Source organism: Ciconia boyciana, chromosome 1 (assembly GCF_034638445.1).
Source record: "Ciconia boyciana chromosome 1, ASM3463844v1, whole genome shotgun sequence".
NCBI classification, from domain to species: Eukaryota; Metazoa; Chordata; class Aves; order Ciconiiformes; family Ciconiidae; genus Ciconia; species Ciconia boyciana.
Genome location: NC_132934.1, coordinates 40,442,531 through 40,458,259, shown reverse-complemented (window position 1 = coordinate 40,458,259; position 15,729 = coordinate 40,442,531). Strand labels below are relative to the sequence as shown.

The 15,729-nt window shown below is 42.1% G+C and overlaps 1 protein-coding gene across 1 annotated transcript in view; it reads right to left on the bottom strand.

Moving 5' to 3' along the window:
* Nucleotides 1–12,412, bottom strand: part of MYRFL (myelin regulatory factor like) — a 41,680-nt gene extending 29,268 nt beyond the window's left edge. Inside the window, exons 1-6 of the mRNA XM_072851110.1 lie at nt 12,319–12,412; nt 9,814–9,904; nt 5,515–5,582; nt 5,162–5,420; nt 3,580–3,671; nt 1,616–1,763 (exon numbers count right to left, since the gene is read on the bottom strand). Coding sequence (XP_072707211.1) covers nt 1,616–1,763; nt 3,580–3,671; nt 5,162–5,420; nt 5,515–5,582; nt 9,814–9,904; nt 12,319–12,412 — 752 coding nt within the window. The remainder of the gene's footprint in view (nt 1–1,615; nt 1,764–3,579; nt 3,672–5,161; nt 5,421–5,514; nt 5,583–9,813; nt 9,905–12,318) is intronic.
* Nucleotides 12,413–15,729: the final 3,317 nt, after the last annotated feature.

The window sequence follows — 15,729 nt, the reverse complement described above, 5'->3', positions numbered from 1 at the left end:
AGAATTTGACCCTTCAGACAACATCTTTGGAAACGAGTCCCACCAATCACACTAGTAATGGGGTAAGGGGCTAAAAATGTTCCCAGCAGATACAATGCCGGGCACAATTAATGGTAGAGTAGCGTTTTCTAATGAATCTACCTCAGCTAACAGCATTTTGTTGTGAAAATGAAATAATCAAAAGGTTAAAATACTGGATGAATAAAATGGAAAATAATAATTAACCTTAGAAATGCCCTTAAAGTGGGCACAGCAATTTCAAGGTACAGGACCAATCCATCTACACTGAGCAGTGATAAGCACATGACTGTCTTGAAGCTAACAGAATACAGGATCACTAGTCAGAAAATCTGTGCACTGTGCTGTAATTACAGTGCACCTTGGAACAAAGGCACTGCCACTGACCTCACTTAAAAGTAACACTGACTTCCTCTGCAAATAATATCAATCTCTTTCCACAGTAATGGTAACAGTACATGTATTTGGATGCTTTAATGCTCAGCGTCACATTGTCTTTGTTGACACAAGCCACCAAGAAATTAAGTCTGGAACTTCAATTTTAAGTATATGGGAACCAACAAGTAATTGGATAGCAGCAGGAGAGCAATCTCCCACCATCAGCTCACAGGTCTAATGTAGTTGTTGACTGAAAGCATAACAGGAGTTGGAAGCCATTTTCATTTAGAGTGACAACTCACATCACAAACACAACTGCAGGTTTCTTGGCCCATCCAGGTCCCAAGGAGTAGAAAGGTGCAGACACTGACCTGTCTGCTCTCTTGTCATGTCAATACCTTAGGAGAAGGGTTGTGTGGGACACAGTAAGATGTGTACTGCCCCTATCACACTGTGCACAAACAGGGAACATCAGTGTCCAGCAATGACACTGATATACTCCAAACTCCCATGAGTGCTTTTAGCAGGTTGGGCTAGAGGAAAATTAAAATTTACTATGCTATTTAAGTCCTGTGGAGACAGTGACAAATTGTTTGCACCAATCCTGGGGAATTGACCAGACACTGTAGAAGGGCTTTTGTTAAAAGGGATCATTCACTAAATACTAGAATGGAGAAAAGCAGGGATGTAAGTGAACTTGGAATGACCTTTGCCAAATCATGTGGCAAAAAAATTATTTACAGTTCTGATTTATACAGGAAAACTCTAAATCTTTGACTAAACAGTTGCACGTCATATATATATGTCTATAGTTATTAAGACTTAGGTTATATGAGCCCAGCAGTAATACAGGCATCTTCTATTTCATTTTCTTTAATGTTTTAGGCCATTAGAGGGAAAAGTGCCATATGCTCAATGTGCTTGACAAAAGAAACAAAAATTAACTGATATTTTAAGTTAAACTCATTTTTCTTTTGCCCCTAAATCCCTGAAGGGAAATCAGAAAACCTAGCATGAATTTCAACCAGTGTTTAAAGTTCTGCTTATCTGATACATCTGCAGATTCATATTCCATCATGCCTGCTATACCTCCTTCCCCAGTCTCATTTTCAGTAAGAACAAGGGATGCCAAATGTATCATTTATTCCTACAAAACTACAATACCAGCAAAAAAAGCCCCAAGAAACCACTTTTTTCAAGTGCAAACATCAGTGCTTACAGTTTTTCATAATTAGAGTTAAATAAGCTGTTCCACTGAGAAGTTTGATATGGTTGCCATGTTAGAGCTTGACAGCATTTTTCCAAAGCTGCATTCTGTCCATCACTGTCATATTCTTGCACTTCAGCAGCACAGTCCTTAACAGTTGCTGTAGAGATAGTGACAATTCAGTTATTACTTTTGTGACCAGCCACAAATCGTGCATAAACATTTTTATAAATATATTTACATACATATACATACATATAAAGCACAAATATATTGCATATATATTTAAATCTGATTGTCCTTTGCAGTTATTCCAAAAGATTGTGTTATATTCCCTTGCCCTAGAAAATACATTTTTCAGCTTTCCTGATTTGCAAAGTGTTACACAAGTAGCACTCCCTATTTTTATTCTCTCCAAAAGGATGGATAGTTTCCTTGGGGAAGGGGGACGGAAAGCTAAGCATTTTATTGTAAATCTGCAACACTGCAAGAAGCAATTAAGCAAAATAATTACATACATTTCCCATTCTCTCTACTACAGGTTTAAACTGAATATACTCCAACTCACTGCAACAGGTACTTTGTTCCAGAGCAGGAGGCACAGTTTTCCAATAGCAAGCACATTCACCAGTACATCTGGTTGACTGGTTAATGCTTTCTGACTATACATTATAGCATGCTGGATAGACAGGGTCAACCATAAGTCTCTGAGATATCCTACATTTTATGAAGACAGAGGAGAATGTGATAAGAGAGACAGATAAATGGAATGCAGTAAGGACAGGAGAAAATATGTCATCGAGCATATAAGCTAAGATCCGTCCACAACCAGTGGCAGCACAGTAAGACAGTCTACAGAATCATTTCAGGCCCAAGCTTCATTTGCAGTTCCCCACTTCTGACACACTGCAGAGTGAAAATATAAAAAAAACCCACAGTAAAGAAATTCACACCTCATTTCTAAATGATCCCCATGCCATTTTTACCAAATGCTGTGTTCTTTTTCCAATAGCACGTGTGTCAGTGAGATTTTATTAACAGTGACTCCCAAGGAAAGCGTATTTCAAAGCTCTGTCTTTAAGTATTAAAAACAGCAATAGCAATTTTAGATACAGAAGCGTCTGCTCATCTTCTCTTTCCAGCAGTGGTAGACTTAGAGGACTAGTCACAATCAAGCAACACTGATCAAATAAAAGATACCAAAGGATAAGTAACCCGCTAAATCCAGCTGCTACTCATTAAAAGTGTTCTAAAAGATTGATTTAATGCTTAAAAATGACTTACTCCGAAGAAATAACAAGCAACTCTCAGATTTTCCACTAACAGACAAGGGTGAAACTCCTCGGATAAACTGTTCATTACAAACTGTTCACTCACAGAGAGCCTCACGCTTCACAGAAACTGATCCATTTCTGTACATGCCTGATAAGCTTTTTTGTATCAATTGGTATAAGCTTAGCATTTTTATCTTGATAAAACAATGAACCAAATTAATTTGGGGAAGGGGTGGGGAAGAACACACAGCTTTCACCAAGCTTGCGCATGTGTACACATGGCAGAAAAAATATGGAGTTGAGATGATAAAGGGAAACTGCAATCTGTTTGTTCATCCACGACATTAATTCCCTGTTAAGCTGACCCAGGATGGTTTCTTTGCCCAGTCAATTTAGTGCCAAGCACAGTCAGAGGAGTATGGTATCATCTGTGTACTACAGGCTCACTCATGGAGGAAGGCAGAATATTTTGCCCAGAGAGTCCTCAGGAAACATGAACCTCTAACGCTTCTTCTCTCTTTGCCAAATATAAATAGGTCCTGGTTTTCAAAAACACTGAAGAGGTAAATTCCTCCAAACCTGGTAGTGGAGTACAGACTGTTAATACTGCTACCTTTTCAGAGCCAGCAGGAACCGTGCTCTTAAAATATTTACTTGTCTATGGTATGAAACATTAAATTTCATCTTCACACAGTTGCTTACCTTGTCTGGAGTCCTGAAACTGGACTGGAGAATCGGTGGCATCTCCCAGTAATTGTGAGAGCTTCCTTTTTTTGCCTGATGCTGCAGAAATACTTTTTTAAAAATACACGTTGCATTACTCATTTATAAGTATAAATACAGATATTACAGAATCATAACAAGAGAATACCCAGGTATCTCATTCTAACTGTATTGTTACCCAACTTCTGATTTGCCAGGGGGAGGAGATTGCTGTTGGCTTTTTAAAACTGAATTATGCAATTTTTCATTCCAAAACATAAATTCATTTATTTATTTTGTACAAATAGAGAAATTTATCTCTTTTTAAAAATTTACACAGTGCATACGTGGCACGGTTTTATTGCCCCCTGACATTTGCATTAAAATCACAGCTTTATCTTAAATAACTGTATTCCACCAAGCATGAACTCACTTTCCTTCTTATACAGAAAACACTAGTATCAGTTAAACTAATGTGTTAATGAAGAGATCTCAAGGGGCAACTGAGGGGTAACAGTTTTTGCCTTTCTCAGAAACTGAGATTTCAAAAAATGCTCCTTTGTGCAAAGGGAAAAAACATTATTCCAAAGTTTTGATATTATAAAATGTAAGCTGCACTATCCTGACAGATGGTCATTCCTTCTGGATGGGGGAAGAAACAAGCCAAACTCCAAGTCTCAGTGAGGCCCAGTAGGTACTCGAACTAAGGTTTCTCCACGAGCAGAAGAAAAGCCCACCCACCACATTGTTATTCTTTTTCTGGGTTTGTTCAAAAGTTTCATGTTTGGTTAAGAAGTATTTTGTATCTTAAGTTCCAATAACTAAAGTATTCCCTCAAAAAATAACATGATTTTGACTAACTGGCACCTTCTACTGGAAAACAAACAAACAAATAACACAAATAGCTTCACTGAGAAACCCAGGCGCAGCTTCCTTCCTCCACAGCACACGTAATACATAATTGAGCTCTGTACAGAAGAGGAGACAGGGACAGAGCATCTGCAAGCCCAGGACTAACACTGATGAATTCACATTTCTCTCCCCATAACCAGGGAGGTCCCCCTCTGGCATGCATCAGTCAATTCATTCTTACATGGTTGGATGCTTGCACTAGCCCAGTGTATTTTAAATAATTAAGCATCCACAGCATGCTAGTGGGTGAATATGGCAGATGGTACATGAACACCATTTCACTTGCTTACATAGATATGAGAATTTTTTTTTTTTTTCTCATGCCACTTGTCAGAACACTTGCAAGATCCTTATGGGCAAATCCCTGCAACAGGTATTGCAAAACGCCTGCATGTTTTTATAATCCAGTTATGAAGCACCTGTTGATCCCTCTTTAGCCTTCTAACATTTTAAAAATTGAAATCCATTCCTACTTCCGATCTGAACTTCAATCAAGATGTTTAAAGAACCCTCAACCACGAGTGTCTCAAAAATGTCTAAACACTGCCATCCTGTGGAAAACCCTACACCCACGGGGATTTTACACCAGTCTTAAACCATGTCTTCTACCAGCTCTACTTTTTTTTTTATCTATCTGTCTCATCCTTTGCATAAAAGCTTTATTATTTACCCAGAAATATGAGATGTATTTGGCTGAAAATATGAATAATTAAAACCCAAACAGCTGGAGGATGTAGAATTATTCCAAGGAGTCACAGCACATTCTGTTGTCAGACAGCAGCCTTGGGGGATGCTGCAGGGATGCCCACTGGCACTGGGGTCAGAGTAAGTCTCTATGAACCTGCAGGGAAGCTTGCTGGATGCCACAGAAGATGGGCATGGAAGCAGAGGCTGCAGCCCACTGGGCCACGTAGTGTCATACCATGCGGCTGCAAGAAGTAAACAGACAAGAAAGTAAGGAGAAAGAAGAGGAGCTGGACACGTTCCTTTGAGCTTGGGAGAGGCAGAATTCATGTGACCTACTCTGGAGCTGTGGTGGAGAACACGGTTCCGATCCAGAGTCCGGTGGGGAGTCTGGCAACTGGCTTTGCCTAGGGATGAAAAAGAGATTTTAATTTCTACTGGGAGGAGACATGGAGGACAACCACAAGGCAATGCTGAAAGCAGCTGGAGGGGGACCACCAGGTTACTGACAAGGGTCTTCACGAAGCATTGCTCATTGTGGTTGCTGCCCCTTCTCACAGGAGCAATGTCACTTGCGCTTTGTCAGACCATCTCCTATGGCCCTCCACCTCTCCCCCATGCAGGGAGGCACCATCTCTGCCAGCTCTTGCCCAAACACCCCTCTAAGGACCCACTGACTTCAAGCCTTCCTTCCCACGAGCTGTTCTTCAGTTACCTCTGAGCACGCCAGCAACTGAATACACACAGCTCACGCAGGCTTTAAAGCCATTCTCTCTAGACTACAGGTTAAAGACCTGTAGCATCTTTGTCCGCTAACTGTAGCCAATTTCTTAAGACCTTAGTTTGGCAAAAGTGCTCTCAGCCACTATCAGATGTTAGCAGGTCCCATTTTAGCACCTAACTCACCCAAGACACAGCCCAAGCGTGGAGGGGAGCAGGAGCTGCCACACCGGTGGGAAGCGCATTTGCCTGGTTTGAAACAAGAGCTTTTACAAGCTGACCAAAAAGATCTGGAAGCTTAACCTGGGGTTTCCCTCTTTTCAATTCTACACAAATCTTCCAGTTCCATTTGGGATAACATAGTGGAGGACTGAAAATTAGTATCTTCTATGCCTAAATCACAAAAGAATTTAAAATAAAAGAGTACTAACAACAGGCCCATCCCAACAGCCTCCTCAAAGAGAAGCTTCAAAACCAAAACAAATCAAAAATCCCTCTCATTCCTCACAGAAGACAAGCCATTCAGTCGTGTTTTAACCCAAACACCACTGCTGACCCATTATTTATAGTGCCTGAGTTTATCACCCGGGAGAATCCCGACGTATTGCTGAAACCTGAATAAAGAATAAATCGTAAGAGTGCACCGGGCAGGGCCTGGGCAGCGGGATCCGCAGGGCGCGCTGTAAGGAGGCGGCCATGAGCTGCCCGCAGCCGGTCCTAGCCGGCTCTGCCCCGCCGCCAGCAGCCCCTCGCCCGCCACAGCCTCAGCCAGCCAATCAGCGGCGCCCAGCCCCCGCAGCAGCGCGGGCGAGCGGCTGCTGCCAGGGAGAGCGGCCGCGCCGCTGAGGCGGCGGTTGCTGGGGTGCGTCCTCCTGCTGAGGCTGCGGCCCCGGGATGTGCCACGCTAGAGCGGGGACACCCCGAGAGGACTCCGGGCCGTGAGCGACCCACGCGGGAGCCGAGGGAAACGAGTAAGGAGCGAGGAGCGGGAAGGAGAAGCCGTTACGCACACATACACACACACGCCCCCCCTCCGGCGGCAGTGGGAGGGACCGAGTGTGTGGAGCGGCAGCGGCAAGGGGAATGGGAAGGAGGGAGAAGCGCTCGGTTTAAGTTGAGCCTCGAAAAGGCGGGGGGAAGGAAGGATGTTTCCCTAAGTGTTTAATTGTTTATATTCTCTTTTTCTCAATACACGAGTACCATTAAAAAATTTAATTGGTAACAAAGTAAAAATTCTTGAGTCTAGGCTCTCTTGCCCAGGAAGGGTGCTCACGAAGTGCAGATCCATGTAGTACAGTCGTCCAACAGCTTCCATGTCACCTACCATGAAAACACCTGCTGAGTAACACTGTGCCGTGCCAAATTCAGGCACAGCTGGGCTGCTTTCCTCTGCATAGAGCTACATAAGCAAGAGGCTCATCTCCCGGTTCACATCGTATGAATTGGAAAGCAGGGCCACCTCCACAGGAGCTCAGGGTTGTTGGCAATCGGCACTGCACAGGAGGAGCACCCTTAGCACCCTGGTGAGGCAAGGTCCCGGCACAGCACAGCACCTTCAAACCCCCGGTGGGAGCATTACAGGGAGCAGGTGCAGAGACATGGGGACTACAACATGGGAAGGCAGCTACGCTCAGACAGTCATTAGGAGAGCTGGGGACTGGAGGCATGACAGAAGAATCCTGGCTGGGAACCAAGAAATCCCATGCGATCCATAGCCATCTCTTTGCCAAACCCCATAGCCAAGCAGGAGAGATTTATGTTTTAACACCCCTGCTTGGAGAGGTCCTCGTGGAAAGCCAAACAACTTAAGTGTGCTCTCTGATTTTTCGTGTTCACTGGTTTTTGTTACTCAAACAGGTAAATCTCTGACAACACAACCTCCCCTGATTCCTTTCTGAAGAACTTCAGGCACACTGCTCTGTACAAGAACATGCCAGCCTGTATTTTACGGTGCAGCTTTCTCCTGATTTTCAGGCAGAAAGTGAGTGTTTCCTTGTGTGCAGCTGACACTATGAGCTTTGCTCTCAACTTGTCTCCAACAGCTCAGCCCATTCACATGCCTGAGGTTTGGAAGAAGGTTCTTGATTATTTACTCTTTGGTACATATGCTTGATTGTATTGTATTATATCTCCCTGTGATACTCTGTTTTGCTTTCACATTTACCGTGTTTCTCCTATCAGACATTGTGTAAAGGATTACTTTCTTACAGTGAGACCTGGAACTACACCATAGTTTAAGCTAGGGCAAGTCCTCCCTGAGTAGCTGTCAGCAATAAGCAGGTGTTCCCACACTATGTAGCAAAACCACTTCATTCCTTCTGCATTGAAAATAGGAGCATCCTAAGTCAACAGCAGACCACTACAGAGAGGCTATGTTTCCGTCTCCTGTCAGTTGAGGGCACAGGTCTGTTACATCTCCTATTTTATTGCAAGTTTTTCAGTCCTTCATGATGGTGCTTTCCAAGCAGCTTAAGGGAGAGAAAATCCTATGCCATCTCACTGCCACTTAAAGTAACTACGGAGGGTTCTTCTATTACGTTAGGACACTTCCAGATGCACCCAAGACCTTGGTGGTAACAGCACCCTTGTCATCACATTCTGCATTCCGTATTGCACATGCCATTATGTTGATCTGCATTTTTTTTATATATATATGGAGGTTTTTAATATTTTTCTCCTTTGACATGTTTTGGTAAGTTCCTTTATGAGATTCTATTCTGTTTATGCACAAGTAGTCTGCAATACAGACAAATACTTCATAATTTTACTTTTAGAGATCTAATGATTCAGTAAATGTTGTTCTTGATCCCATAATTAATGAAGTATTACTGTAGTATCAGTGTAAAATCCTGTTGAGCCTCCAGATTTTCTTGCATGTAAATACTTAGTAGCACTGCAACTAGAATATCTAACATACCTAAGCTACATAATAACATCTATACACATTTATATTTCTGCTATGTTTTTTATGCATAAAAGCAAAAGAATAACATTTTAAAGTTGTCATACAGGAGTTCAATAATCTGTTTAACCCGATACGTGTTTAGTTACTCTAAAAATAAAGGTTACGTATATTTATATACAACCAGCTCTTCATTCTTCTTTACTTTTATAGCATGGGCAGAGAGAGAATCAATTAATTATTCATGATGTAGAGCAGGTAGAAGCCTATTTAGCCCACTGTAAGTAAATATGTGTACTGCTGAGTGTGTCCAGAATGAAAAATCCCATGTTTAATTACTTTTAAAACATCCTCTCTTGCTCTGCTTCTTGGCAAGTGCAAGTGTCAGCCCATTAATAATATTTTGCATTGAACAACATTCATCTGATAGTTGTGTAGATGAAAGATTTGGGTTTGAAGTCTTTGACAGATCTGTGCTGCATAACTTTCCACCCTTGACCATGACCCTTTGCATTGTGTATCCTTTGTATCACTTAAAGTTAGTCTCAGAAGAGATTAATGGACAGTTTCTCTGTTCTAAATGAAACATTAGGATGAAAACAGTAGCCCTGCTTCCCTCAGACTGGGAGGTTTACATTATTCTCTCACTTTATTATACATTAGTCTCACTTACATCACTTATTCTGTACATAAACACTAAACTAGCACTTACAGGAATATTAAAATAACAGCTTTGCATTTAATGCCACAATTAGCATAACAGTTGCAAATTATCCCAGACTTCATTATCATTCGTTCTGTTGAACTACAAGACGACCATATTTCCGTTACTGTCTGTAATTGATTTTTCCAAGTCTTCTTATACAGCTTCAAGCAACAATATCAAGAGAGCCACAATCCTCATGAAACTCAGATTTCAGGTCTGACTGTTGCATTGAGATTTCATCTTGGTACTAATGAAAACAATTTAAGAGACGTTGCTAAGGAGGGGAAGTACATGTTGCTGTGATACTTACAAAGTTCCAAACTCTACGTCACTACTGATGAATTCTTCCAACATACTTGTATCCACCATGGGATTCTCCAAGGCTCCATGGACATCTTGTCCTAAAATTAAAAATGTCAAAAAGACAGAAATTACAGGAGTGGAATTTGGAGGGGGTCATCAGTACTTCAGACTGAGTAACGCTGCCCACTCTCCTACACAAAGGAAAACCAAATCCATTCTGTCTTGCGTGTAGCGGATGGGTTACACTTCTGGTTTTAGTCACTCTGGGAGAAAGGATGACGGGAAATGCAGAGTAAAAGAGGATGTGCAGTGGAAGATGAAGGTGACACAGCAGCAGCAGGCAAACACCAGTTCACGCATGGCATTAAGGCTTCACTAAATTACCACAGCAAGAGGATGAAGGGCCCCAGTCTGCAACTGGAAAAGGGGGTTTTGAAGATAACTTCGTACTCTTTTACATTGGGATCAAAACAGGTGATTGGGTCAGAGCTCAGACATTGTCTCACACAGATCCACTTTCTGCATTGGTACTGCAAGTGTGTTTCTGAAACGCTCAGTTTAAAAATCCACCATCCTGAGCTTAAAGAAAGCAAAAATAAAGCTTTAGAAATGTTTGATTGGTGGCTTCCTTTTATTTTCAAAAAAAACCCAGACCACTAACATGTTAAATGTATTAATGAGTAGAAAGGTTCAGTACTTTGTCCTTTGTTGCTTGGTAACTGAAGGCTATAAACAGATTTTATGATTATAAAGTCTCCGGAATTCATGACAACTTTTGTAGAAAGTCAGCCGGAACTCTCTAAAAAAACCAAACAAACAGAACTACTTTGTAGGCTCCCCACCTCTCCAGCAAGCCTTCCATAAATACAGGTGTGGCCAGTCAGAAAGCAAACAAGATAAGGATGTTGAAGTTACTGCTCTCTCCAGTGAGGCACAGGAGCTGTGCGTGGCTCTGTCCCCCTGCTACACAGGATGAAATGGACTAGCCTATAAATCCAGAGGGGCACGGCTCAGCCCCGAGTGGCTGACACCGACCATTTCGCCTCAGCTCTGTAGCAGAGGTTAATCACTGTCACTGAGCACAGGAGCAGTAACTGCCTTTGGTGCTTTTACTGTCTTCTCACTGTACCAGCATCAGACGTGTGCATGGTAAGAAGTCGTACCAAAATTTCTTCTGTTTTTTTCCTTGATGTCTCTGTCTGACACGGTTCCTTCCTGATCCAGTGTTTAGACATTACTTAACTGCAAGCAGCATCTGAATATCCACTTCCACCACTTGCACAGGAATTCCCTCGTGTGTCTGTCAATACATAAATCACATTACTAATAAACATCTCCTAAAGTGCTTTGTGATCACAGATTGATCTAGGCATCATTTGCTTATCACGACTGCAGACTTAATTTTGGCTCCTTTTCACTGTGACATAGCAACTTGCAGATGTGCTACTGATAGATCCTTGCATCCCAGCATACTGGCATTGTATACAAACCCATCCTCTACACATCAGAGAACAGATTCAATAGGTGGAGCATGCTTACTTGCCTCAGCAAAATTGTAACATGGAAAGTCCTGAAGTAGCAGTGAACAAAGTACTTTGCAAAACCGGCTTGAGAGTACAAAAGAGCTTGGCTTTCTTCAGTAGCCTTCCTCAAACTTGTTGGATTAATATCTTTTCGTTCTTCATGTCTGAATTTAGGATATCCGCCCTTGAATCTCAAACACTTCTTTTGCTAATGTAGTCCACAGGAAAATGATTCAATCACCTTCTCCTCCTTTTACCCACCTGTTCCTCCTGTTCAAATTGCCTGGCCCTCATGCAGAGTAATATAATGTTGTTATTAACATGAGGCTAGAGGTCAGATACAAAGTGTTTTTCCTGTACCACAAAACCAAGAATTCCTTCTTTTGACCAAGATCAGAGACAAGCTCTTTTGAAGTACAGCTATGAATCAAACAAGGACAGGGCCTTTAATATGGGCATCCCACAGTCCAGAGATGAGCTCTGTTGTCAAGTGATGACAACAGCAATATGTATCACCCCCTCTTAATCTCTCTGCTTTGCATAAACAGTTAAATGGGTAGGAGGAAAAGGGAGGAATAAATAATTCTGTGCTGGGAGAGGGAGGAAGCGCACCAGGAAGAAGATAGGCCATCGCTAATGAAAGTTCACACAGAAGAGCCAGTACATGTGGCTGCCCTGTAGAACTTAATTCTTTCTTTCTGAATGTACTTTCCAGGTCAGTGGCATCATGTGCTTGCACTGGCATCTGTTCCAGCAGAGAAGGAGTTGTTGGATCATATGTAAATTTATTTAAAATGGTGGCGTCCATTTCACAGGCATTTGATCACAGTAAGTACTTAATAGATACGGGTAGTATACAAGCCAGTCGCTCACCTCGACGTTAGGTGGCTGCAAGAGCGAAGAACTGTGTGTATGTAGTAGGACAAGAGGCCTTGCTGTGAACACAAAGCTGAGAGGCCGCTGTGAACACACAGCTTCCTGCGCAGAACCGCGTGCCTGGCTGAGAGCTGCCAGAGGATATGCGGAGTCAGCAGCCTTTATCAGCTTGCGCTCGGGGATCTCTGCTCTCAGTCCACACTCCATGCCGCAGTGTGCCCAGACATCTCTGGGAAGAGTCTGCACTGGGTAGCACATTCAACTTCAGTGTCACTGCGCAGAGGATTGCCAGCTACCCAAGAAACTGATGAAGATGAAAGGCCAACACAGCCACTGGGGTTTCATACACAGCTGTTTGCAGAACAGGACTGCAGTCATAGGCAGCATATGATGCTATTTTTCGCATTTCTGCGTAAGCTTGATATTCTGTTGTTGCCTCTCCTTCAATCTGAAGCCTAAAACCTGTCAGTTCTACCACTGGTTTCTGTTTCCCTGTCTGTTCTCTCCTAGCCTGTCCCTATTCCCAGCCCCAGGCCCCCAAGGAGCAGTCCAAACTCCAGCCTCCTAATCTGACAGTTGCTTGCTTCATCTCTCTCTCTTTGGCAGACATCCCCTCCTTTCCTCCAGCCACGAGGCTCGTCACCTGGCTCCTCAGCTTCACTTTACACTCCTGTAGCCATCAGCCTCAATCCCTGAATTACCTGGCTCAATTAATTCTCCCAACATTTTCATGTAGTGCCTTACATATGACTGCATTTAAATCAACTGCCTCCTTTTCAATAGTATCTAAATGCAAAGTGAAGGATGGGGGACAGAGAACCAGAAATTCCTTGCAATAAGTTTTATGTCTTTCCCAGAATAGCTATTTCAGAGGAAGTCAAACGCTGTTCTGAATTTGGCTTGAACCACAGCCATCACTTTCCAAAGGAGTACCCAAACAACCAGGTTATTAGGGTGCTCTTTCTGCAAACATAAATTCAGTCCACAACCAATAAAATATTCTGTCCAACTTCTAGTATTGACTGAAAATCCATACTAAACTGATCATTTCCTGACATTAAAAGAGGATGCCAGGAAGTTCCCAGCTAAGTCCAGCTATTTGTAGTAAGATTTGTGTTAAAACATCAGCTACTCTATACAGGGAGCAATCCTTAAATACAGCTTGAGATGCAAAAATGGCGCACAGAATACAGTCAGTGCTCAGTAATACCTGCTTGCTTAAATAACAAATTCTTAATGTTTGCTACAAACCCTTGCAACTTGAGGGAAATGTTTCTGCTTGAGAATTATTAACCGATTTTCATCTGAAGATACTTTACCACTAAAACAGGCCTCTGCACTTTATGAGCTCCACTATGTGGGCTCAGTAAAAAGTCCAGCTGAACTTCATTGACTTACAGTAAGGTAAGTATCACTTATGGGGCTGATAGTTCCTTAACTTCTTTCATGCTAAAGGACTCCGAGCACTGGTCACTATTTAAATTGTTGAAGATAATCCAGTTCATTTTGAGTGGAACAGACCTGGAGTCATTGATAAAAGCTGCTGGGCCAGCAGAGCTACAGACATGAACCTCAGGCACATGGCAGTGACAAACAGGAAAGGGTTAAGGACAAAACAGCTGGCAGAACTGCAGCCAGCCTAGGACATATCACAGTCTAGGTTATTCATATCACAGTCTAGGTTATTCAACATCAGGAAGACCTGTAACTCCAAGTGGTAAGGAGTGAGCTTGTGTCAAGATAGATGGCTTTTCCCAAAGTAATGTTTGCCAGAGAAATTTTATCTTTAGTATTTTAAATTTCTCATTTCCTCCTTTATTCGTGTTTCAATCTCTCATCCTTAAAATGGTACGAGAGACTTTGGGGTTTTAAGTGCTTTGTGTTTAATGGCATGTGTGTTCTGTGGCTTAATTTATTTACCAAGAGCCCTAAAGTATATTCAGTGTTACCCATGTAGGAGTATGAGTATACAGAGGTGGTGATTCCCCAAGGAGACTTCTTTAGATCACAGAGAACTGAGACCAAACACACACATTTCAGATTCCTCAATGTACCTTCCAACAACAAAGAAAAAAAGAGAAGACTGAGTTTTAACAGTGTAACTCGGTCAGCCTTCATTCAGTTTCTCAACCCATTGATAACGTCAGCAAGAATAGATTGCTCTGCTACAGATGGACAGGCACAACAGCTAATCAGGAGCTCTGACCTTCCCCTGACAAATAGGAACTTACTGATTAAAAAACCCAAGTATTTTAATTAAAAAGTATTCATTTCAACAGAAATCATAGGAAAAACTGTTCAAAGATGAAATCTCTACTCTAGTGTGGGAGGAGTGAAATGAGACCAAAAAAAAGGACAAGAACTTCCCAGAACAGCCACACGACAAGAGAAAAGCCATTTACTCTTGAGAAAAAGCCAAGGTCAAATCCCAGTCAGAGTCATATCTAATCTAAGAGGTGTTTTGACTATTGAAAGTAGCAATCAACAGGAAAACAAACATTATCTCATTTTCCTTGAAAAAAACCTCCTTTTTCAGACTGTCCCCTCTCAATATTGCAAGTGTGAGTTTTCTTACTAATGAGTGTCAAAACAAATATGCACTGCAAGGAACTAAAGCAACAGGGTAAATGAGATCCTTTTTGCTCATGAATTTCAAATAATCTTACAAAACAGATCTATAAATGTGCCGAGTTGCCAGCTGATGCATTTGTAAGCCAAAACTGAACCACTGACGAAGCAGAGAGACTTCCTCAGTGGCAGCATTCTCCACTTGATACTGCAGGACTCAGCTTTTTTGTAGCCTTGAAAGACAATGTTCTAGCACTGCTGTGACTAATCTCAGGGGCCACCAAGTTAGAAGTAGCAGTTTATTGCTCTTGCCTTGTGAGGTGGCATTAGAGCGCCAACCCACAAGCCATAGTGCTAAGCTAGAGAGGGGCCATCAGTTAAAGCTGGCCTTACATTCAATGAAGCTAACCCCTGCTTGAAGAGTGCAAACCCCGCTTTAAATCAGCTTGCTCCCTTTTCAGATTTACCTACGGTTTAACAGCAAGAGGAGCCTAGCTACTACGTGCTGAATGAAAGAATTATTAGCTCTTATAGCCTTGACACATATCTAATCTCAGTGTCCAGATAATGAAATTCAGCCATCTAACAGCATCCCTGCACGCTGCTTTGCCCTAGCAGACCTGTGGCGTATTCTCACACTACACAGCAGAAACACACATTCCTGAAGGAACATAACCTCCCAAGATGTTTCCTTTTCCTGCAATTAAATGGAATTGACAGGGCTTCTCCCCCTCATGCTGGCCCAGACAGATGTTCTACCAAACTACCTTCTAAAGAGTTGAATTAATAATTCTAGTTAAAGAGCTCATAACAGGTAAGTCTCTGAGATACCTTCTACCATCACAAAGTATTGTTGTCACACAAGCCAACAGAAGCTAACCCATACTCCCTGGAGAGTCCTGTTTTCCAAGTGAGTTCCTAAAAATTTTTATGATTGAGTTAAATAATTAATGATC